The sequence below is a fragment of the Indicator indicator genome, chromosome 17 (genome assembly GCF_027791375.1).
Source record: "Indicator indicator isolate 239-I01 chromosome 17, UM_Iind_1.1, whole genome shotgun sequence".
Classification (NCBI taxonomy): Eukaryota; Metazoa; Chordata; class Aves; order Piciformes; family Indicatoridae; genus Indicator; species Indicator indicator.
The window spans coordinates 16,994,076-17,015,279 of record NC_072026.1 but is presented as its reverse complement, the minus strand read 5'-3'; the positions used below and the strand labels follow the sequence as shown (position 1 = coordinate 17,015,279).

Sequence of the window (21,204 nt, the reverse complement as noted above, 5' to 3'; positions counted from 1 at the left end):
GGGATTCCTCAGCAGGAGGGAACAGGGCCGGCCCTAACCTCACATCTGAGCTGCTCCACCATGAGTTTTCTCAAGAAAGCCAGGACCAGAGGGAGGGACAACCCTGGCAACTAAGCCCATGCTGAGCACCTGGGACAGTGAGGGACATCCCCAGCCACCCAGCTGGTGCCGAGGACCCAGGACAGTGAGGAACGAGCCTGGTCACCAAGCCTGTGTCGAGGTCCCAGGGCAACCTGCAGCGTGAGAGGTCCTGCCTCTGCCCGCAGGCAGAGCAGCCTTGGTGGCAGCAGGTGGCCCCCGGGGACCAGGGCAGGCCACTGCCCGCTCCCAATCCGTCCTGCCAGGCCAGCGCCCAGCCCGCGCCCCGCTGAATAAAGACTAAAGCAAAATGGCCGTGAGGAATCCTTTGCCTGCCAGGCAGCCCTTCTCCTCCTCTCCTCCATCTCCTCCAGCTTCCATTAGACAACACAAGAAAGTTCTCCCTTCCAAGCAGCTGCTACTGCTCTGCTTGCCCAGCGTCCCGGGACGGGACCAGGAGCTCCCCAGGCGTCTGCTGCTTCTCCTCCGACATCTCCGCAGTGCTCAGGGGCGGTGCAGGGGCCTGGAGAGAGAAGACAGCAGTGACCTGCCTGCCAACACCCCAAGGCAGGGAATCTGCTTGGCACCCAGCCCTGCCACCCTGCTCCTTTCTCCAGCTCCCCCCAGGCAGAGAATTTGGCTGTGCTTGGGCAAACCAGAGGCCACCAAACGGGCAAACCAGCAGCTTCAGGAAGATCTGGGGCACTGCACTGCTCCAGCAGAACCAGTCTGGGCTGTTGCCACCAGGGAAACAGCAGCTCGTGCCCAAGCAGGGGCAGGCCCAACCACTTCACACCATGCTTACAGGGTCATGGAAGTGAGAAGGGCATTCTAGAGGTCTCCAGTCTAACCACATCCTCAGAGCAGGGCTGATTGCAGAGGCAGAGGAGGCTGCCTGGGGCCATGGTGAGGGGACCAGTGGCTTTCTCCAAGGATGGAGATCCCACAGCTGCCACAGGAGATCCTTCAGCTGGCACTCAGTGCTCAAACAAGATGTCTGCCACCACCCACTCCTCCCAGCCTCCATAGTGCCAGGACCTGGGTGTCTCACAGCAGGACCAACATCTCCAACACCACAGCCAGTTCCTCCAAGGGAACCAAGCAGCTTTGCAGGACCAGAGCACCCCAGGCCCTCCATCAGCAGCCCCTCAGCGAGGCCCCCAGCGCTGCTTTGCTCCTGCTCACCCACACCATCAGCTTCCTCTCAGCTGGCCCAAAGCACCAGCAGCTCCCAGCAGCCCCCACCCTGAGGGCACCACTCACAGCAGGGGGGTGAGGAGGGCTGGCACCCTTCTGCTGCACCCGGCTCTCCTCCGCCTGCCCCGCTGTGGGCTCTGCAGCGCTGGGCCCCCGTGGGCAGGGCTCCTGAGCTGTGCTCTCCTCCTGCTGCAGGATGCCCCTGCGGTCCAGGACGCTGTGAGGACAGAAAGGCACCGTCAGAGATCCACACCTCACAGAAACCCCCCCCTAATCCCAGCACGGTGGGACTTGGAAGGGACCTCTGGAGATCATCCAGTCCAAATCTTCTGCTCAACCAGGGGCACCCACAGCAGCTTGCCCAGGATCACAATGGCCAGCTGGGTTTGGAAACTCTCCAGAGGAGACTTAACCTCTCTGGGCAGCCTGCTCCAGGACTCCAGCACCTTCCCATTGAAGAATTTTCCCCTCCCCCTGTTCAGGTGGAGCCTCCTGAGTTCCAGTTTGTGCCCATTGTCCCTTGTACTGTCACTGGGCACCACTGAGAGGTGCCTGGCACCATCCTCTTGCTCCCACCCTTTAGCACTTGCTGAGCACTGAGGAAATCCCCTCTCAGGCTGCTCTTTTGCAGGCTCAACAGCCCCAGGGCTCTCAGCCTTTGCTCCTCATGGAGATGCTCCAGGCCCCTCAGCATCTTTGCAGCCTCTACTGAACACTCTCCAGTAGTCCCTTGTCTGCCTCCCCTGAATCCAGTTTCTCTTCCTGGCAGGAAAAGTGCTGGTGGAAGACAAAGCTCCTAAGAAGGGGTTTCTCTCCAAAACAGGCTGTGCACAGCCCAAACCTCGTTTACAGGGTCTGTGCTCCTCCTGTGTAAGCCAAGCCCCTTGGAGAACAGCCCAGTTCAGAGGGTGGGAACCCACTGGAATGAGCCTTTGCTCACGTGCAGCCCCAGGGAAGGGGAGACTCTCCTCAAAGCAGCCTGAATCACTGAAGATATGCAAGGAAGGTAACACAAGAAGACCTTCCCTCCTCCAGTCCTGTCCCAGTGACCTCCAGACACCCTCAACACATGCAGTGCTGACAGAAGAGCAGCCAAGCCTTGCACCCAAGCAAGGAGAGCTCCTCAGGGTCCTTCTCTGGAGGCAAGAAGAGCAGAGCTGCCCCTCAAGATCTTACCTGGGGGGCAGAGGCCCACAGAGCACCTCGCAGCAGTTCTTCACTATGTTGCCATGGCTGTAGGGGTTCTGCACGCGGTTCTTCCCAGTCCAGGACCCCTTAATCTGCAACAGGCAGGCCACAAGCTCAGCTCTGCTGTATCAACAGCCACCTCCAGGCCACGGAGCCCCGAAGGGCATGTTGGCAAGGCAGAGACAGCTGTGGCACAGCAAGGGAGCAACGGGAAACAGGGGATAGATGGCTCAGAGGAACAGACTCTACTTACGTCTTCGTTGGTTGTCTGGTTCAGTGCCACCAGGAAGGTGTGGAACCCAGTTAACCCCACCACTGACCACAGGGTGAAGAAACAGATGAGCACCTCCAGTACAGTGAGAACAGTTAAGGACTGGGAGCAGCCTGGGAACAGTCCCAGCCCAGCTGTGTCACCACCCCAGGCAGGCTAACTTCTTTTCTTAGTCATGGTTTTCTGCTTTACCCTCCCCCCAACAGCCACCAAATTGCTCCTCACCTTAGAGTCATGGGGGAAGAGGCCCTGAAAACTCACAGAATGGTGGGGGTTGGAAGGGACCTCTGAAGATCGTTGAGTCCAACCCCCCTGCCAAGGGAGGATCACCTAGGGCAGGTCACACAGAAACATGTCCAGGTGAGCCCTGAAAGTCTCCAGAGAAGGAGACTCCACAACCTCTCTGCACAGCCTGCTCCAGTGCTCTGCCACTCTCAAAGTAAAAAGCTCCTCCTCATGTTTAGATGGAACTTTCTATGTTCAAGTTTGTGCCCATCACCCCTTGTCCTGTCACTGGGGACCACTGAGAAGAGCCCGGCCTCATCCTCCTGACACCCACCCCTTAGATATTTGTAGGCATTAGAAGATCTCCCCTTAGCTCCTCTTCCCCCAACTCCTCAGAGAAGCCTGGGCATCCAGACTACAGCCTCTCCATAAATAACACAGCTCCCACTGACCCCCAGCTTCGGAGAAGCACTGTGGAAGGATATGTCCCTGGGGTTTCCTTCAACGTGTTCAGAAACCCAATCTTCAGAGATTCTGGCAATACCAAGAGAGAGAAGTTTTGCCTCTGGATCATCAGGGCAAGTCCAGTTCCCTTCCCCACTCCACCACTTTACACACCACCACCTGCATGCCCTCTGCTCCCTTCTCCAGCCCGGCCACTACCCAGGTCTCCGCAGCCAGACTCACTCAGTGCTACGTAGACTATGTTGAAGGTGAAGATGTAGATGGTGAGGAGTGAGAGCGAGAGGATGAAGAGGTAGAAGTAGCGATAGTTCCTCTTCCCCACGCAGTTGCCCACCCAGGGGCAGTGATGGTCGAAGCGCTCTGTGAAAGCCAAGGAGGAGATCAGTGCTGCTCCAGCATGGTCCTGCCTGCAGATGCTTGCTCCTGTGCCTCAAATTCACACATGGCCAAGCCGTGGGGTCCCCCATCCTCTGTTAACTCAGGTCCCACATAGCCCAGAGGAGGTGAGCAAGTCAAAACCGTTTTACTGAGGAGCTGTTCTGCACAGGAAGGTGGAGTTGGAGAGCTCCTACTAAAGCCCCACACAGGTTAGGTAAGGTCTAGGGGTTCTCCAGAAGTAGAACCTGCTCCTGTCTAACCCATGTGCCACTTCACTCCCACAGGAATAATTGGGAGAGGGTTCAAGGCACTGCACAACCACTCAAAGGGCTGGGAACCTGCAGAAGAGGAAAGGGATCCAGAAGGACGGGATGTCTGCCATGAGAAAGGATGCTGGGCAGGAGCCAGGTGGGTACCCACTAGTCCAGAGGGCTAGGACAGGTCTGCAGTGCATTGAGGGGACAAAAACTAGGGCCTCAACACAATAGCCAGATCTCCATAGATTCACAGAATGCTTTGGGTTGGAAGGGACCTTCAAGATCATCTAGTTCCAACCCCCCTGCCATCGGGCAGGGACATCTCCCACTAGACCGGGTTGCTCAAGGCCTCATCCAACCTGGCCTGGAATGCCTCCGAGGAGGGGGCACCCATGACCTCCCTGGGCAACCTGTTCCAGTGGTGCAAGGAGCTGCCTTCACACAAGACACAGGTCTCTGCTGGAAGCCTCCATCCCAGCAGGGCCAGCACTTCAGTGAAGCTCAACCACGGACTGTGCACTCACATGGACACTGAGACTTGGGTGAGACTAGTCACTGCCAAACAAGGACTGGCAGAGATGAACCACCTGGCTTCAGCTTCTCAGCTCATCTCCAGCTCCTTGAGCTTAAGCTGAGGCCACCTGTCCCTGTTTGTCCACACTTCACCACTCTGGACTTGCGTGGCAGGTGAGACCCGGCAGGGAGCAGGGCCACGCGCAGACCTTCCCCCACTCTACCCCAGAGGCTGTGCCGGAGCAGGAGCAGCAGCAGGTCCCCCACTCACCCACGCAGTTGTCACAGATGCTGCAGTGGGAGGCACGGGGCGGGCGGAAGATCTTGCAGGTGTAGCAGTACTTGAGCTTCACGATCTGGTTGTTGATCTGGAAGTTCTTGATCCGTGGCGGCGGGCGCTGGCCCTGTGGCACTGTCCCGTTGGTGGCCTCTGCAGGAAGGAACCCAGCAGAGATCATAGAATGGTTTGGGTTGAAAGGCACCTGAGAGATCATCCAGTTCAAATGCCCTTGCCATGGGCAGGGACACCTTCCACCAGACCAGGATGCTCAAGGCCCCATCCAGCCTGGCCTTGAACTCCCCTGCTGTGACACCACAGGCCTAGAACAGTCACTCATCTCCCTGCTTTGCCTCTGATCCAGTGGGATCAGGGCTGTCTGGGTCTGGATTCAGCGGCAGCAGCTCTGCTGATATGGGCCAGAGCCAACCTGGCAGCTTGGAGGCAGGAAAGGGGATGCCAGGAGGCAGGAAAAGGGATGCCAGGAGGCAGAACAAGGGATGCCAGAGCTTTCACGGGCATGGTGAAAGGGGCCAGGGCAGTGTCACTATACAGACCCACATCCACCAAGCCTCCTCTGTACCTGAAGGCTCAGTGTGCCCACACCAATCCCCTGCGCCCCCTCCCCAGAGCCAGCTGGGTTTGCACCTGCACAGCTATGAGAGAAACTAGCACAGGAAAGGTTCCTGGAAGGGGAAGAAGGCACATCACAGCATCTTTTTGAGCCCCAGCCAAGCAGAACCGGGCAGGAGGTGGCAAGATGCCCCATTTGGGACAGCTCTCAGAGGGCCAGCAGGAAGCGAGGCTCTGCAGACCCAGCAGGAGGCTCTGCAGACCCAGCAGGAGGCTCGGCAGACCCAGCAGGAGGCTCGGCAGCCCTGGCCCACCCCGCACTCACCGATCTCCATCTCGATGAAGGCAGCCTCGTCGGGCAGGGCCCGGGGGATGACGCCGGGGTCGCTGAAGCTGGTGCGCAGCAGCGTGGCCATGGCAAAGAGGAAGAGGACTGCGGCAAACACCGGGATGGCCGGGGACAGCTGCACCGCCAGGTACCGGCACCTGCCGAGAGACCGCCCGAGGCCACGGCTCAGAGCCTGCCCGCGCCCCGCAGCCCGGCACAGCCCCGCACAGCCCCGCACAGCTCGGCACAGTCCAGCACAGCCCCGCACAGCCCGGCACAGCCCCACACAGCCCAGCACAGCTCCGCACAGCCCCGCACAGCTCCGCACAGCCCCGCACAGCTCCGCACAGCCCGGCACAGCTCGGCACAGCCCGGCACAGCTCGGCACAGCCCCGCACAGCTCGGCACAGCTCGGCACAGCCCCGCACAGCTCCGCGCAGCTCCGCACAGCCCCACACAGCCCAGCACAGCCCAGCACAGCCCAGCACAGCCCAGCACAGCACCACACAGCCCGGCACAGCCCAGCACAGCCCCACACAGCCCGGCACAGCCCAGCACAGCCCAGCACAGCCCCACACAGCCCCGCACAGCCCCGCACAGCCCAGCACAGCCCAGCACAGCCCCACACAGCCCAGCACAGCCCCACACAGCCCAGCACAGCCCGCACAGCCCCACACAGCCCCACACAGCCCCACACAGCCCAGCACAGCCCAGCACAGCCCCGCACAGCCCAGCACAGCCCCGCACAGCCCAGCACAGCCCAGCACAGATAGCCCAGCACAGCCCAGCACAGCCCAGCCCAGCCCAGCACAGCCCAGCAGAGCCCAGCACAGCCCAGCACAGCCCAGCACAGATAGCCCAGCACAGCACAGCACTGCCCGGCACAGCCCAGCACAGCCCGGCACAGCCCCACACAGCCCCACACAGCCCAGCACAGCCCAGCACAGCCCCGCACAGCCCAGCACAGCCCAGCACAGCCCAGCACAGCCCCGCACAGCCCCACAGAGCCCCGCACAGCCCGACACAGCCCCACAGAGCCCCACAGAGCCCCGCACAGCCCCGCACAGCCCCACAGAGCCCGGCACAGCCCGGCACAGCCCAGCACAGCCCCACAGAGCCCAGCACAGCCCCACACAGCCCCACAGAGCCCCGCACAGCCCGGCACAGCCCCGCACAGCCCCACAGAGCCCGCACAGCACAGCCCCACACAGCCCCACACAGCCCCACACAGCCCCACACAGCCCCGCACAGCCCGGCACAGCCCCGCACAGCCCCACAGAGCCCGGCACAGCCCGGCCCAGCCCCACACAGCCGCACATAGCCCCGCACAGCCCGGCACAGCCTGGCACAGATCGGCACAGCCCCGCACAGCACCACACAGCCCGGCACAGCCCCGCACAGCACCACACAGCCCCGCACAGCCCGGCACAGCCCCGCACAGCCCGGCACAGCCCGGCACAGCTCCTCACAGCCCGGCACAGCCCCGCACAGCTCCGCACAGCCCCACACAGCCCCGCACAGCACCACACAGCCCGGCACAGCTCGGCACAGCCCAGCACAGCCCCACACAGCACCACACAGCCCGGCACAGCCCCGCACAGCACCGAGCTCTCCGGGGGCATTTGGAGAAGAGAAGCTATTCAGCACTTCCTTCTGATGCCTCCACCACCACCACCACCACAGGGAAAACCCTCTGAGGAGCAGCCATGATCAAAGCACCGCTGTGTTTCCCACCAGCCAGGCACAGGATGTGTCCCAGCACTTGTCTGTGGCCCACCCTAGGTGACACTGGAGTCGTTCTCAGAATCGTGGAATGGTTTGGGTTGGAAGGGACTTCCAAGATCAGCTGGTTCCAACCCCCCTGCCACAGGCAGGGACACCTTCCACTAGACCACACTGCTCAAGGCCTCACCCAACCTGGCCTTGAATCCACAGTCTCCCTGGGCAACCTGTTCCAGAGTCTCACCATCATCACTGTAAAGAATTTCTTCCTAATCTCCAGTCTAAATCTCCCCACCTCAAGCTTCAATCCATTCCCCCTATCACAACAAGCCCTTGTAAAAAGTCCCTCCCCAGCTTTCTCATAGGCCCCTTCAGGTGCTGGGCAATCTTCAGAGGTCCCTTCCAACCCCTACTACTCTGATTTTGTTTGGTTTCCAGCTCCTGTTTTGCTCAGTCATGAGCAACACCAGAAACAGAACTAGGCAGGGAGAAGGACTTTGCCCAGAGGACATCTGCTGCAGCCATCTGCTGAGGGATGGACTGTGCCTCCTGGAGAAGCACCCAAGGGTGATGGTCTGAGAGCCCACAACTGGAAAGAGCTGGGAAGCACAGGACTAGATTGGAACAATGGGAATCTCTGTCTGTGCCCTAAACAGTGCAACAGAGATGACTTTCCATGGATTAACTGTGAGCTCTGCTTCTCAGGAATGGGTTCAGGTGGAAGTGCCACGTTCCCCTGTAACAGGACATCTGCCTCCTCTGACTTTTCTGAGGTAAGGACCTGGAAGCTCCACGCAAAGTGGGAAAGCTCCTGCTCCAAGACAACCCCAGCTCGAGAGAAGAAACCCAGTGTAAGGGTTGTTTGCTTTCCAAGCACTGAAAGGTCCAACAAGGAATTTAGTTGCCGATCCAGCTGATGGAGGCAAAAGCATCAAGGAGATCAATCAGCTGTGGCCATGTCACTTCTGGACACCCAAAGACAGCTCCACAGGCACTGCAGCACAGGCCCTGCAGAAGGCTGTACAGAAGTTGTGGATTAGAGATGAAGTGGGCTGAAAGAAAACCTATTTTAACCCAAATTCCTCCAGAAAGCCCCAGTGATGTGGGGGTGAAGCTCTTGTGGAGCTTTCCCATGGTTTAAGGGAAGCCTCCCCCAAATCCCAATGTTTATGCAAGATTTCCCCCCTCCTTGCAAGCCCTGTTCTCCCCCTGGCTCTCCCAGTGCAACTGGGCAACCCCTTGGGCACTCTGGCTTTTGACTGAGCCCTGACAGTGCTGCACCCAAGGCAGATTACTGCTCTGTGGAAAAGCCTAAGGCTCCTGCAGTGACAGGCATGGGATGATCCTCCCCAGTGGATCCAGCACCCTAAGCAAGGTGACATCCACAGCATTAACCAGTTCGTTTTGGAGCCTTCCCACCCAGACCTTCCTCTGAACACAGAGAAGCTCCCAGCTCCAGCTGGTTCCCTCACAGCACCCAATTCTGCCAGCCCACCACCCGCTGCAGGAAGCCTCACTGGGCTTTCATTTGCCACCACTTGGCTCCAGCAAGTGTCCTCTGCGTGTGACAAGGTACAGAGAGGGCTTTAGACTGAAGCTACAGCTTGCTTTGGCCACAGCCACAACACACAGTGTCCACACGACCCCCAAACCATCCTTAACTCGAGGCACTGCACACTCTGCAGTGACTCAAAACAACACAGCCCTCAGAGTGGTTGACCTGCAGGGTCCTGCCTGCACCTGAAGAGCCAGGTTGAGTGGCCAGAAGCCTGAGCTCACCATCCTCAGACAGCCCAAGGTAACTTTGCTTTCCCTTTGCAAGGGCAAAGTCTAGGAAGAGCTGAAAGCCAGCCAGAGATTAAGCAGCAACCTTAGATCCCATCTTGGGCAGGAATCTGGCTTTCTTCTTCCAAAAGCTGGATGTGCTCTGCTGCAGTGACCCTTGCCCAGCTGCCCTGACAGCTTCTGTAGCTGTCATATGACAGACTTCAAACACAGCTCTGTGCCCTGTGTTAAAGTTGAACCTGTGCCAGAGCCTCCAGCCTGGGCACACCCCAGCAGCTCCAAGGTTTTTCAGGGCACTGCCAGCAGAGTCGTTACCTGCAAGCACATGGGCAGCCCTGGCAGCTGGACACAGCAGTGCTCAGGAACACACAGAATCAGTCCCAAGCCCTGCTCAGCCCATGGAGGAGCAGGAGTGTGGGCTGTGACTCACTCCCTGCTGACCATTTCCCAGGCAGCTTTGTGTGGCTGGAAACCTGCCCTTGGGGGCTGCAGCGAGTCCTGCCCGTCCTCAGCAACTGCGAGAGACAGCAGCTCAGGGCTGATGTTAGCACAGCACAGAGCCTGGCATGGGGATAGGAAGCAGCCTGTGATTCCAGGAGATGAAAGGCATGAGTGTGAGACCATCCTCCCTGCTGTGGTGGTGAAGGAAGCTCCATCCAGCCGGCATCCAGCCCTTCCAGCCAGCTCCCAGCAGGGGAGGTTCAGGAGGGAAGTGACCCCTGACAGACTGCACATCTGCCCAGAGGTGGGCAGAGGGGAGGACAGGGACAAAGCCCCAGCAAACACCATCTGCCTGCTCTCTGACAGGGAAAGACACCTAGGAACTCACACCAGGAGACAGTAACACCGCTTCCTTCAGCCACCATTCACTGCAGCACATGAGATGTCTGCTCAGCAAAGCCACTGCCCTGTGTCCCTCTGCCACAAAGCAAACATCCAGGTGCTGTGCTGGACACTCAATCCCATCACTTGGACATGCCCTGGCAGCACAGGGTCTGAGCAGAACCCTGCAGGAGGTGTGTCCCCTTGCTGCTGCATCCACTCAGCATGACCATGGCCTGGAAGAGAGGGCAGAGTTGCCTGACAAACCCTCACCACATGGCTGCTGCACCCCAAGGCCTGACACTGAGCCCACCATGTGCCTCCCATCCCATTCCTTGCTTCCAGGAAGGTGTCCTTCAGGGGACAATCCCAGTGCAGCTGTCCAGGATGGCTAAGCCATCAGTGAGGTCTTGACTGGCAGTCACTGGGCAGTCTCCAGTGTGATCCTGCCCAGCCAGTGGTTCCCAGTGCTGCATAAGAGGCATTTTAAAGACCTTTTGTTTGGGAAAGCTGAGAGTCAACAGAGCCACAGTGCTGGCATGCAGGGATGTGGCTCCTCCTCCACCCCTGCTCCTGAGTGTGTTGTCACCCAGCAGTGGACAATAACAGCACTATCACAACTCATCACCATGAGAGGCTGAGGAAGGCTTCAACAAAGAGATCATTGCAGTGTGGGGGTGTGGGGGGAGCAGGGAGAAGCAGCAGCTGGGAGGTGCCACGAGTTGAGGGCTTGACTGGTTACTTTGCAGCCACTTGGGAAGGTCTGTTGTGAGCAGCAGGTTAAGCAGGGCACTGGAGGAAGGGGAGAAGAAACACACCAGCCCTGATGGAAATGGCCTTCAGCCAGGGCCCTCAGGCAGCACATCTCGTGGTCAGGCTCTCCAGGGCTGGATCATTCATCTCCATCTCACTTGCAAATCATCCCTTTAGCTCCCCTAAACCAGCCCATGACCACAACATGGCCCTGTCCCAAGCTGCAGCCAAGCAGAGTACTCACCAAGGGTCTGCCCCTCAGCAGAGCACCTGCAGTGCTCTGCATCTCCCAGCCCTGGGACCATTTCCAGGAGCTGATGCACTTGCAGGAAGGGTGGAAGCAGCTGCTCCGAGGAGCTGGGCACTACCATGCTGCAATGCCACAGCCCAGAGCCTGCTCCTGGCGGTGCCCAGGCAGAGCTGGGGCTGCCCACAGCAGCTCTGCCTGCCCCAGTGACACCAAAATGCTCCTGAGGGACCTGCTCCACACAGCATGGCTTTGCCCTGCACACCACTGGATTTTCTTCATAGAGCAAGAGGAAACAGGCTCAAGTTGCCCCAGGGGAGGTTTAGGTTGGATATGAGGAACAATTTCTGCTCCTTGAGGGTTGTCAAGGCCTGGCCCAGGCTGCCCAGGGCAGCGGTGGAGTGCCCATCCCTGGAGGGGTTTCAGAGCTGTGGAGATGTGGTGCTGAGGGGCATGGTGACCTGGCAGTGCTGGGTTAATGGTTGGACTCCATGAGCTTAAAGGTCTCCTCCAGCCCCAATGATTCTAGGAGAGTGAAGGTGTCTTCTGAACAGGAGTCCACACACAAGGAAAAAAGCAAGACAAAAAACAACAGAAGGAGCAGAAACCTCTCCACAAGCAACATGAACTAAGCCCTGGACACCAAGTTCAGCTCTCCTGAGAGAAGCTCTGACTACCAAAAATGACCAATCAAGTGGCCTGTAAGTTCTGGCAGTGCCTGACCCAAACAGAGCTAGAAGCCACCTCAGTGCAGAATTTGGGATCTTTGGGGCTTGGAAAAATGAAATTAAGTCACAGGCAGGGTCAGTGCAGGGTTTCTGAGCTCATCAGAAAACATTTTAATCTCTGCTTAGCTAAGAAAGCAGCCAAACCCAAAGTGATAAACTCATAGCTGGAAGAGCAAACAGCAGCCCCACTCCGTGCCCAGAGCCTGGCATCGCTGGCACCATTGTGCCCAGAACGTTTGTGGAAGTCCAGCGTCCACTCTGCAAGCCTGGGGACAAAAGAGACCCAGTTCCCTCCCAGCTGCTCTGGAGAGCTGCAGGCAGAGCCCTAGCTCTGGGAGGCAGTGAGGAATTGCCAGCAGCCAGGCCCAGGATGCTCCATCCTATCACTTCAGTTCCCAAGGGATCTCCCTCAAGTGCTTTACCTGGGGCTTCTCCTCCTGCTCTGAGCACCACAAGCACAGGCAGACAACTGCAGGCCCTCCCGCAGAGGCTGACAGAGCCATTAAGCCTCTGAGATAAGGCCAAGAGGACATCAAACGTTTTCTGTGACACCTTATGGTCAGAGCAGACCCAGTTAGCACAGCTCTGGGACCCTGCAGGGCCCAGCCTCAGCCCTGGAGCAGCAGGAGCTGCTGCCTGCCAAGGTGGTGCTGAGAGGTGCCCTTGGTGAGTTGCTGCAGAGCTCTGCCCCAGGAGCCAGGCCAGCTCCACAGCCCTCTGCTCTGTGCTTTATCTGGGAGGGAGGAGCTGCAGCTCCAGGTACGGCACTGACAGCTCTGCTTTCTCCTCCATGAAACAAACTTCTCCAGTTCTGAGCTCTAGGGGGGGGTAAAAACACAAAAATTCCCACCCAGGGGTCTGGGGGGGCTCAGACTTTTCAGACAGAGGAGCTAGTGGCACCACAGCTACTTGGAAAGGAAAAGAAGCCCCAGCAGCAGCCCGAGCAGAGCTGGCATCTCAGGGCTGGGAAGGACTCTCCTGGGTAAGGAACGTGGCAGCAGCTTATCTCTGACGTGTGATGCCAGTCAGCACCCTCACCAGTGCCAGGGCTGTGGGCAGAGCCAAGTCCTAGCAGCCTGGAGGGCGAGGAGTGAGCCTGGGCTGGCTCCCAGCAAGGTGTTCCTGGCTCCTGGCACTCCCCAGGCTCCTCCAGACCAGGGGTGACTGCGCAAGAGCTTCAGCTTGTGCCAGCCCTCCCAGCACTGTCCTGCAGTCAGCTGAGGACTCCTCCACCCAGCCCTGCTGCTGCTTCTCTCCAAAACCAGAGCCCAGCAGCCCCAGGTGCTCCTCTGCAGCACAAACTTTAAGGGGGAAAGGGTAAATTTCTGCACAAACACCAAAGAATCTGCCAGAAGCTACAAGGAAGGGACAACACAGCAAAGAGACCAAGGCAGGGCCCTGACACCAAAGCACCCCAGTGCACACAGGAGGCACACAGGGCAAGCAGGGCCCTTGGGCAGCCCAGCTGCTGGGCTTGGCCAGTGAAACAGAGACACAGGGGAGTGCTCCTGGCTGGGAAGCCTGAAAATAAACCCACCTCCTCCAAAGAGAGCACACCGAGGGGCTCTGCAGCCAGAGAATCGAATGGAGAGCTTGGATTCTCCCAAATGTTTCCACAACTCCACAGTCCAAACCCCCCAGATGATTCTGTTACAATTTGGAGATGATTCTGCTCCCAACAAAACTTCCCCCCCACAGAGCTACCCTCCAGCCCAACACAGAGGACATGTCCTGGGCACGTCCTGGAGGTCTCAGCATGAGCAACCCCTCCCCAGGCCTCCACCTCCCAGAGGATGGGAAAGGGCTTCTCCAGCAAGTTCCAGTCATCTACTTGCTTGTGTCCACAGCCAAACCACTGCACCACCAGCTCTGCCACCACAGCCTGGGCTGGGTAAGGCAGCCTTGGGTGGCTCTGCCCCACGCAGCCACAGCAGAGCGGGATGTGGCTTCATTCCTCTGCTAAGGAAGGACTCTGCGGGGAGCCAGAGCAATTATCCCATGGGACACATGTTTCTGGAGCAGGAATAGCTGTTTCTGGAGCACCAGCATTAGTCCTTCCTGCAAGGCAGGAAGTCCTAGCCCCATTTTTCAGATGGCAGCAAAACCAAACAACCAAACAAGTAGTAGTGTCATCTCCTATCTCTGATTTCTGACTGAGTCAGAGATAATTTGGCCTTTCCTCACCCATGAACCCCACCAACACCTCCTTGCACAGCACAGCCTCCAAAGCTACATGACAACTAAGCAGAAAAACCAGTCTCATACCAGCCCAAGCCCAACATCAGCCCCTCCATGGCTGCAACCCTGACAGACTGTTCCAGAAAGCCCTTTCCAAAGGCTGCCAGTGATGTCCAGGAGTGAAGGAGAGCAAAGTCAGGCCAAGGGGAGGTTGAGATAAGGCCAGGGAAGATGTGCAGGAGACCAGCATTGGGCTAAGAGCTTTATGGATGTGGGGTAATAGCCAGGGCTTAAGCACTGAGCAGTTTCTTCCGCTTGTTTTCCTACCCTCAAGAGCTTTTGTGTTACCCAACAGCCTGCAGGACTTCGCCTCCCGCCCAGCAACGTCAACACGCGGACGGAGGCAGCGGGAGGAAAGTTTCGTGGCTGTTTGCTGACCCAAACTCATTCTCACAGCAGCAAGAGGGGCAGCTCTGCCCACTCCCCATGCCCCCAGGGCTCAGGCAAACTCTGGCTTTTTCTCCTTTCTGTTTGTTTTTGGGCAGAGAGCTGTGGGAAGGGGCAGGTCCTGCTCTGCTGGCAGTGCTTCAGCCGCAGCTCAGGCAGCTGAGATTGACTCAAAGGGTGGCCAGATCCTCTCCAAAGACCAGAGCTTTAGCCTGTTAATTCTCCAGCTGGGTCACCCCCATTAACTGGTCTGAGCTGGTGGCTGCAGAGATGCAGGCTTGGCCAACGCTGGCCTCAGCTGCTGCAGAAGCAGTGCCCTTGGGTGAGGAGCATGCACCCCAAAATCCCATGTCCCCCCAGACTGCAACACCCAACCAGGCAGCAGCGCAGCCAAGCAGCTGGGGACAAGCTCCAGAAGGTCCATCCTCCCCCAGAAGCTCCAGGGCCCATCTGTTGGGGGTGAAGAGACAGACCGCAAAGAGCCGCACCGCACCAAGCCCTCGGCTACCACGCTCCCCTCCCACTCCCGGGGACACCGGGCGGCCAAGCCCCGAACAAGCCCCGGCCCCGGGGTCACTCACTCAAAGGCGAAGAAGAGGGCGCAGGTGCCAAGGATGAGGAAGAGCGTCAGGTAAAAGATGCCCTTCTGCCGGGCCATCATGATGCGGCCGTCGCAGCAGAAGGTGTTCCTGCCCGGCAGCTTCTCCCATTTCCGAACCACCTTCTTCCTCGCCACCATAACCGACATGGCGGGGCCGTCACTGGGGCGGCAACAGCCGCCACACGTCCAGGCGCTGCTCCTCCGCCGCCCGCGCCCCCGGCATCATCGGGGGCCCCGCTGGGCTCGGCTGGGCTGCGGGGAAGAGGAAAGGCAAAAGGCGCTTCAGCACCGGGGCGGCGGCTGGGACCGGCGGGGCCACGGCGGGGCTCAGAGCGCGGGAGGGGCGGCGGCTGTCGCTATGGAAACCCCCGCGCCCCGGGAGGGGGGTAGCCATGGAAACCCACCGAGGAGGGGAGAGGTGGGCAGGGCGCGGCTAGGGTGAACCGGCAGGATAAGGAGGTAGGGCCGTGAGGACCGGTGGGCGGCGGGATAGCGCCGCGGAGGCCTCACCGGGATGGGAGGGAACGGGGCAGGGCAGGGCAGTCCCCACTTCGACGCCGCGCCGGGAACGGGACCCATGGAAAGAATGGGAGGGAGAGGGTAGGAGAGCAGGGCAGGGCCCCCGCTGCCGCCCGCCGCCGCCCGCCGCCGCGGCTCACCCGGTGCCGGTGCAGCAGCGCCGGGCGCGCCGGGCCAGGCCCTCGCTCCCTCCCCCAGCGCCGCGGGAGGGGCCGCCACGCCCCGCGCCCCAGGGGGGAGGCGGGGCCACGCCTCCCATTGGTCCGGCCGAACCCTTCTCCACTCCCCTCCGCTCTCTGCTTTTCCATTGGTTTTGCACGACGTCACTCCGTGGAGGTTCCACCCCCGCCGCGGTAGGGACAAGGGGGGGCGGGCCGCGGGGCGGAGCTCGGCACGTGGCCGGGGGCGGGGCGCGGTCCCCCCTTTCCCCTCCCTCCGCCCGTATTTGTGGTCCCCGCACACGGCTCCGCTTAGTTTTGCAGTCCCGGAGCCTGGATGCTGGGGCAGGGACTCCATTCCGCTGCACGGGCCCGTTCGGGCAGCGCCGACGCCCTCCTGCTGCTGGGCCGGGGCGCGGCCCATCCTCCGCCTCCCGGCCCCGCTGCCACGGCAACCGTGACGTCAGGAGGGGCGGGCGGAAGCGCGGCGGCAGGCAGGGCGGAAGCGACGCACTTTACGGCTCGTCGTTCGGGGGGAACGGTGCCGCGCGCTGCTTTCCGGCTCGCCCGGCGTGTGCGGCGCGATGGCGGAGGAGTGGCTGGGTGTGGAGGCGGCCGTGAGCGCCAGCGAAGGCGAGGATGAGGTGAGCGGACCCAGGCAGGATTCCCCCGGCGGCCTCCGCCGCTGCAGGCAGAGCTCTGGGGGCTCCCCCGACTCGTGCGTCCCGGGACAGAAGCGGTGGAAGGTTGTCGGACTGGCCGGCGGACGCCTGGGCAGGTGCGGGCCGTGGCTTGGTGCGAGGCCAGATGGTGGCGGAGTCCTGGGGAACAGGCACCGGTTCTGGTATTCGTTGGAGGCCATACACGCGCCTGTGCACCTCACCTGCCCGGCTGCTCAGTCCGAGCCGAGCCGCACTCGGTAACCGTGTATTCGTGTCCCAGGGGCAGGAGGACGATGAGCGGCGTCATCAGCGGCTCCTGGAGGCGGTCAGCTCCCTGTCCGGACGACGGCGGTAAGTGGGGGGTGACGGTGGGGCTCCCGTGGCTCATGCCTGGAGCTCCTGCAGCAGCTACGCTGCGATTCCTCCCCATTCCCCGGGAGCTCTTTGAAAAGAGGTGGGTGGGAGACTGCTCGGTTCTCTGCCTGGTAGCTCCAACTTTTCTGCCTCAGTTGTGGCAGAGGCAGAATGGGAGAGAAGCAAACTGGGGGAGACACAAGAACCTTTTTGATTTGTTTTCTTTTTTCTCAGGCGGAAGCTTGCGGAGCGCACAGAGGCGAGCGTGCAGGTGTCTGAGTTCAACGTCAGCTGCAAAGGTGACATCCTGGGCAGAGCTCCTGCTCTCTGATAGATTGCAATATGCAGTACCTGCCCTGAGTCTTTGGGCTGAATGAGGCTGCTTTCATGTGTGGGACCTTGCATAGGTGCTGGGGAGAAGCTGGTTCTGTCCGAGCTCCTGAAGCCCATCAAACCCAAATCCGCCCTGGGCAGTGTGAAGAAAGAGCTGAGCAGAGTAAAGCAGAAGAAGGCAGTGGAGCTGCCCCTCAGTAAAGAGGAGGCGAAAAGGGTGAGTGGCTCTGGGCAATCCACGGAGCTGAGCCCCTGGGTGCACCTTGACTCTTCTTTGAGGCTTTCTCTGCTCATCCCTCTCCTGTCTTGCTCCTGCCTGCAGGTTGTGAGGGAAGCTGCCTATGTGACAACCTCAAAAGATGTGGGCAAGTGGCAGGAGGTGGTTCTGCAGAACCGGCGGGCAGAGCAGCTGGTGTTCCCCCTGAAGCAGGAGATTGCTACAGTCGTGCCCCTGGAGCAGGCGGCTTCAACATGGAAGGTGTGTGTGCCAGGGGCACCAGGAAGTTCTGGGGGAGCATTAGCCCCTGCAGCTTGTCCCCTAGTCCTCACAGCTCTCCTCATCATGCTCTTGCTGTGTCACTCTTGTCCTAGCAGGCTCGCACTCCCCTGGAGCAGGAGATCTTTGGGTTGCTCCACAGGACAAAGCAGCCCATCACAGACCCCCTCCTGACACCAGAAGAGACTGCCTCACTACAGGCAATGAGCCTGGAGGAGGTGAGCTCTTCCCCCCGGCCGTGCCCTGCCCCTGGAGACCTCTTCCTTGGCACCTGCTCTCACCTAGCTTTCCCTGGCAGGCTCGGCAGCGGCGCGCAGAGCTGCAGAAGGCTCGGGCTTTGCAGTCCTACTATGAAGCCAAGGCTCGGCGAGAGAAGAGGATCAAGAGCAAGAAGTAAGGCTCTGCTGTGGTGGTGGGAAGGGCTGAGTCCCATCCTTGGCATCCCCAAAGGCCTCCCCAGCACCACAAGTTCCCTCTCACTGACTCTGCCCTGTGGCTGTAGGTACCATCGCGTCCTGAAGAAAAGCAAGAGGCACAAAGCCTTGAAGGAGTTTGAGCAGCTGCATAAATCGGACCCCAAGGCTGCCCTGGCCAAGCTGGAGGAGCTGGAGCAACTTAGGATGCAGGTGCTCCTCTTGTCCTTCTCCTTGGGAAGGCCCCACGAGTGAAGGTGCCTTTCCTGACGCTTCTCTTCCTTTTGCTCCCAGGAGCGGATGAGTCTTAAGCACCAAAACAAAGGAAAATGGGCACGTTCCAGGGCCATCATGGCTAAGTATGACATGGAGGTGAGATCACAGGGTCACAGTAGGGCCTGAGTAGGAAGCTTAAAGCTCATCCAGTCCAACCCTCCTGCAGTCAGCAGGGACATCTGCAGTTAGAGCAGGTTGCTCAGAACCCCAAACAACTTGACCTGCAATGGTTCCAGGGATGGGGCATCTCCCACCTCTCTGGGCAACCTAGGCCAGGCTCTCAGGACCCTCACTGTCAAATATTTCTCCCTTCTCTCCCATCTAAATCTCCCTCTGAGTGCAAACCGTCACCCCTTGTCCTGTCACAATAGGCACAGAGTCCCCGTCTTTCTTAAGAACCCTCTTGATAAATGGAAAGGACTCAAGAAGGTCTCCAATCTGGGTTGTGGAAGCTGAGGTGGGGCAGGGAAGGTGGGAATGTTGTTTCTGACATCTGGATTCCCCCAGGCCCGCAAAGCCATGCAGGAACAGCTGGCCAAGAACAAGGAGCTGATGCAGAAGGTACAGGTGGAGCTGCCTGAGGAGGAGCCAGCAGATGTCCCTGAGGACCTCCCATCCATGCCTATTCCCACTGGTGCCAGCGGAGCCAATCCCTGGATGCTGGGTAAGCCCAGCAACCCAGCCCAGGAGCCTGAGGTGCAGGAGGGGCCTGGAGACATGGAGGTGTCTGGTGCTGTGGAGAGCAAGGAGGAGATGGAGGAAGAGGAGGAGGAGGAGATGTCAGAGGAGGAAGCTCTGCTGCAGGACTTCGCACAGAAGCGGCAGGCACGGCAGCAGCGGGCAGGGAGCCCTGAGGAGCAAGGTGAGGAGGCTGCTGCCCAGGTTCATGCAGCTCTTCTGCTCTGTCCCTGCCCCCAGGTGACTTTATCACTTCTTCACTCAACGTGTAGGTGCTGATGAGACAGAGGCAGTTCTTGAACAGCCAGGGGCCAGCCCTGTCCACCCTGTCTGTGCTGAGGAGGAGCAGGTGAGCACTGCAGGAGGTGAGGAGCAGCCCCAGCAGGCCCAGGAGGAGGAGATCCTGCTGTCAGAGCAGCTGGGACGGGTGCAGACCATAGAGGAGGTGGAGGCTTTGGCCTCCAAGGAGCTTGTGGAAGAGCAGGAGGTGGCCCCAAGGGTGGAGAAGCCAGCAGCCACCAGAGCAAAGAAGAGAGTGCAACAACAGGAGGACAGTAGAGCTGGGGACAAACAAGCCAAGAAACCACCAGCCAAGAAGAAAAAGAAGATGATCAGCCTGCAGGCTGTGCTGGCAGGGAAGGCCCAGGACGTCCAGTGCCCCATTATGCCGGTGGTCGTGGAGGAAGAGGTGAGCAGGACGGGACTGTCCTTGGTCCCAGGGTGGGGTTCAGTACAGGGTGGTGACTCTTTTCCCTTCCAGGAAGGGGGCATGGACCAAAGAAGGGTGATCACAGAGGCCTTTGCCGGGGACGATGTGGTCGCCGACTTCCGTCGGGAGAAGCGCAAGGCAGAGGAGGCCACGAAGCCACAGCCGCTCAGCCTGGTGCTGCCGGGCTGGGGTGAGTGGGGAGGCACCGGGCTGAGGCCCAGCGCCAGGAAAATCAAGAGGTGAGTGCAGGAAAGCTGTGGCAGTGCCCCTCAGCCCCACACTGCCCCCTGACCACCCACCTGCCCCACAGGTTCCTGCTGAAGCCACCGCCAGCACCCCCCAGGAAGGACCAGCACTTGCCCCATGTTATCCTGAGCGAGAAGCGCAACATCCACGCGGCAGCACATCAGGTGGGTGTCCTGTGGGCTCTGCCACTGCTCCAGCACCCAGGCTGGCCTGGAACCTGTCCCAGACTCCTGCCTATGCTGCCTGCCTCTTATCCCTACCCAAAGTGTCCAGCTTGGGCACCCCAGAGGCCAGCAGAGAGGCAGAGGAGGAGTTGGCAGGGGTGCTCCCCTCATGGCTGACTCCACTGTGCCAGCCTCAGGCTGTGCCAGGAGCAGGGATGGAGTGAGGTGCTGTGCAGGGATCAGTGGGAGTGTGGGATGAGGGCAGCCCCCAGGGGCCTGTGGCAGGGTGTCACCGCCACCCTGCTGTGTGCCCGCAGGTGAGCGAGCTGCCCTTCCCCTTCGAGAGGCACCAGCAGTTTGAGCAGAGCATCCGCACGCCCCTGGGCTCCACCTGGAACACCCAGCGAGCCTTCCAGAAGCTGACAGCTCCCCGGGTCATCACCCGGGCAGGACACATCATCCAGCCCATCTCTGCTGAGGATGTCCCCAACACAGCCACCCCAGCGGGCACCGGGGCCAAGCCGGGGCTGGAAGCGGTGCCTAAGGAGCCAAAGCAGCCTTTTAACCGCCCGCACAAGTGAGCGCAGGAGCTCTGTGGCCCAGGGGATGGGACTGGAGGAACTGGGAGAAGCTTCTGGTGCTGGCTGCTACCTTCCACTACTTCCCCCCCACAATAAAACTCTGGGGCTGCCCTGTCTGCATGGCTGCCCTGATACAGCCCAAGGATGAGGCAGGCCTAGGAGAGTGGCACTGGGCTGGAGCAGCCCCTGGTGCTCCCTCAGGGCCGTTGGCTTTTGCTTTCACCTCCCCTTTTTGATATGCAACACTCTCAGGATCATTGGGCGCTCCTGAGGCCACACCTTGGGTACTGGGGTCAGTTCTGGGCCAGTCACTCCAAGAAGGGTGTTGAGGGGCTGGGGAGGGCCCAGAGAAGGGCAATGAAGCTGGTGAAAGGGCTGGTGAGGAGCTGCTGCAGGGACTGGGGTTGTTCAGCCTCGAGACAAGGCTCAGGGGAGACCTTCTGGCTCTCTACAGTTCCCCAACGGGAGGTTGGAGCTAAGAACAAGCAACAGGACAAGGAGAAGTGGCCTCAAGTTGCCCCAGGGGAGGTTAGCTTGGACATGAGGAACAATGTCTTCCCTTGATTGTCAAGGCCTGGCCCA

The 21,204-nt window shown here is 60.0% G+C and overlaps 2 protein-coding genes across 2 annotated transcripts; one reads left to right on the top strand and one right to left on the bottom strand.

Annotated features, from left to right (window-relative positions):
- Positions 1-496: 496 nt before the first annotated feature.
- ZDHHC9 (zinc finger DHHC-type palmitoyltransferase 9) lies at positions 497-15,180 on the bottom strand. The gene is made up of 9 exons (XM_054388568.1): positions 15,014-15,180; positions 5,748-5,908; positions 4,844-5,002; positions 3,647-3,784; positions 3,445-3,493; positions 2,717-2,819; positions 2,452-2,555; positions 1,342-1,492; positions 497-601 (listed from the first exon to the last, which is right to left on the bottom strand). The coding sequence occupies exons 1-9, from the start codon at positions 15,178-15,180 to the stop codon at positions 497-499; spliced, it is 1,137 nt and encodes a 378-aa protein (XP_054244543.1).
- A 1,114-nt stretch (positions 15,181-16,294) lies between these two features.
- UTP14A (UTP14A small subunit processome component) lies at positions 16,295-20,718 on the top strand. The gene is made up of 14 exons (XM_054388567.1): positions 16,295-16,354; positions 16,659-16,723; positions 16,961-17,025; positions 17,134-17,276; positions 17,382-17,537; positions 17,654-17,773; positions 17,854-17,948; positions 18,058-18,181; positions 18,263-18,340; positions 18,752-19,106; positions 19,195-19,610; positions 19,683-19,870; positions 19,942-20,041; positions 20,359-20,718. The coding sequence occupies exons 1-14, from the start codon at positions 16,295-16,297 to the stop codon at positions 20,620-20,622; spliced, it is 2,229 nt and encodes a 742-aa protein (XP_054244542.1). The 3' UTR covers positions 20,623-20,718.
- The last annotated feature ends 486 nt before the right edge of the window (positions 20,719-21,204 follow it).

Excerpts from the sequence above, each read along its gene's own strand:
- ZDHHC9 (XM_054388568.1), bottom strand. The coding sequence starts at position 15,180 with ATGTCGGTTATGGTGGCGAGGAAGAAGGTGGTTCGGAAATGGGAGAAG. Across the intron at positions 2,556-2,716 it reads ACCAGACAACCAACGAAGAC|ATTAAGGGGTCCTGGACTGG; the intron begins GTAAGTAGAGTC and ends TGCCTGTTGCAG. Across the intron at positions 1,493-2,451 it reads TGTGGGCCTCTGCCCCCCAG|CGTCCTGGACCGCAGGGGCA; the intron begins GTAAGATCTTGA and ends CTGTCCTCACAG.
- UTP14A (XM_054388567.1), top strand. The coding sequence starts at position 16,295 with ATGGCGGAGGAGTGGCTGGGTGTGGAGGCGGCCGTGAGCGCCAGCGAA. Across the intron at positions 17,774-17,853 it reads AGGCAATGAGCCTGGAGGAG|GCTCGGCAGCGGCGCGCAGA; the intron begins GTGAGCTCTTCC and ends TTTCCCTGGCAG. Across the intron at positions 19,871-19,941 it reads AGCGCCAGGAAAATCAAGAG|GTTCCTGCTGAAGCCACCGC; the intron begins GTGAGTGCAGGA and ends CCTGCCCCACAG.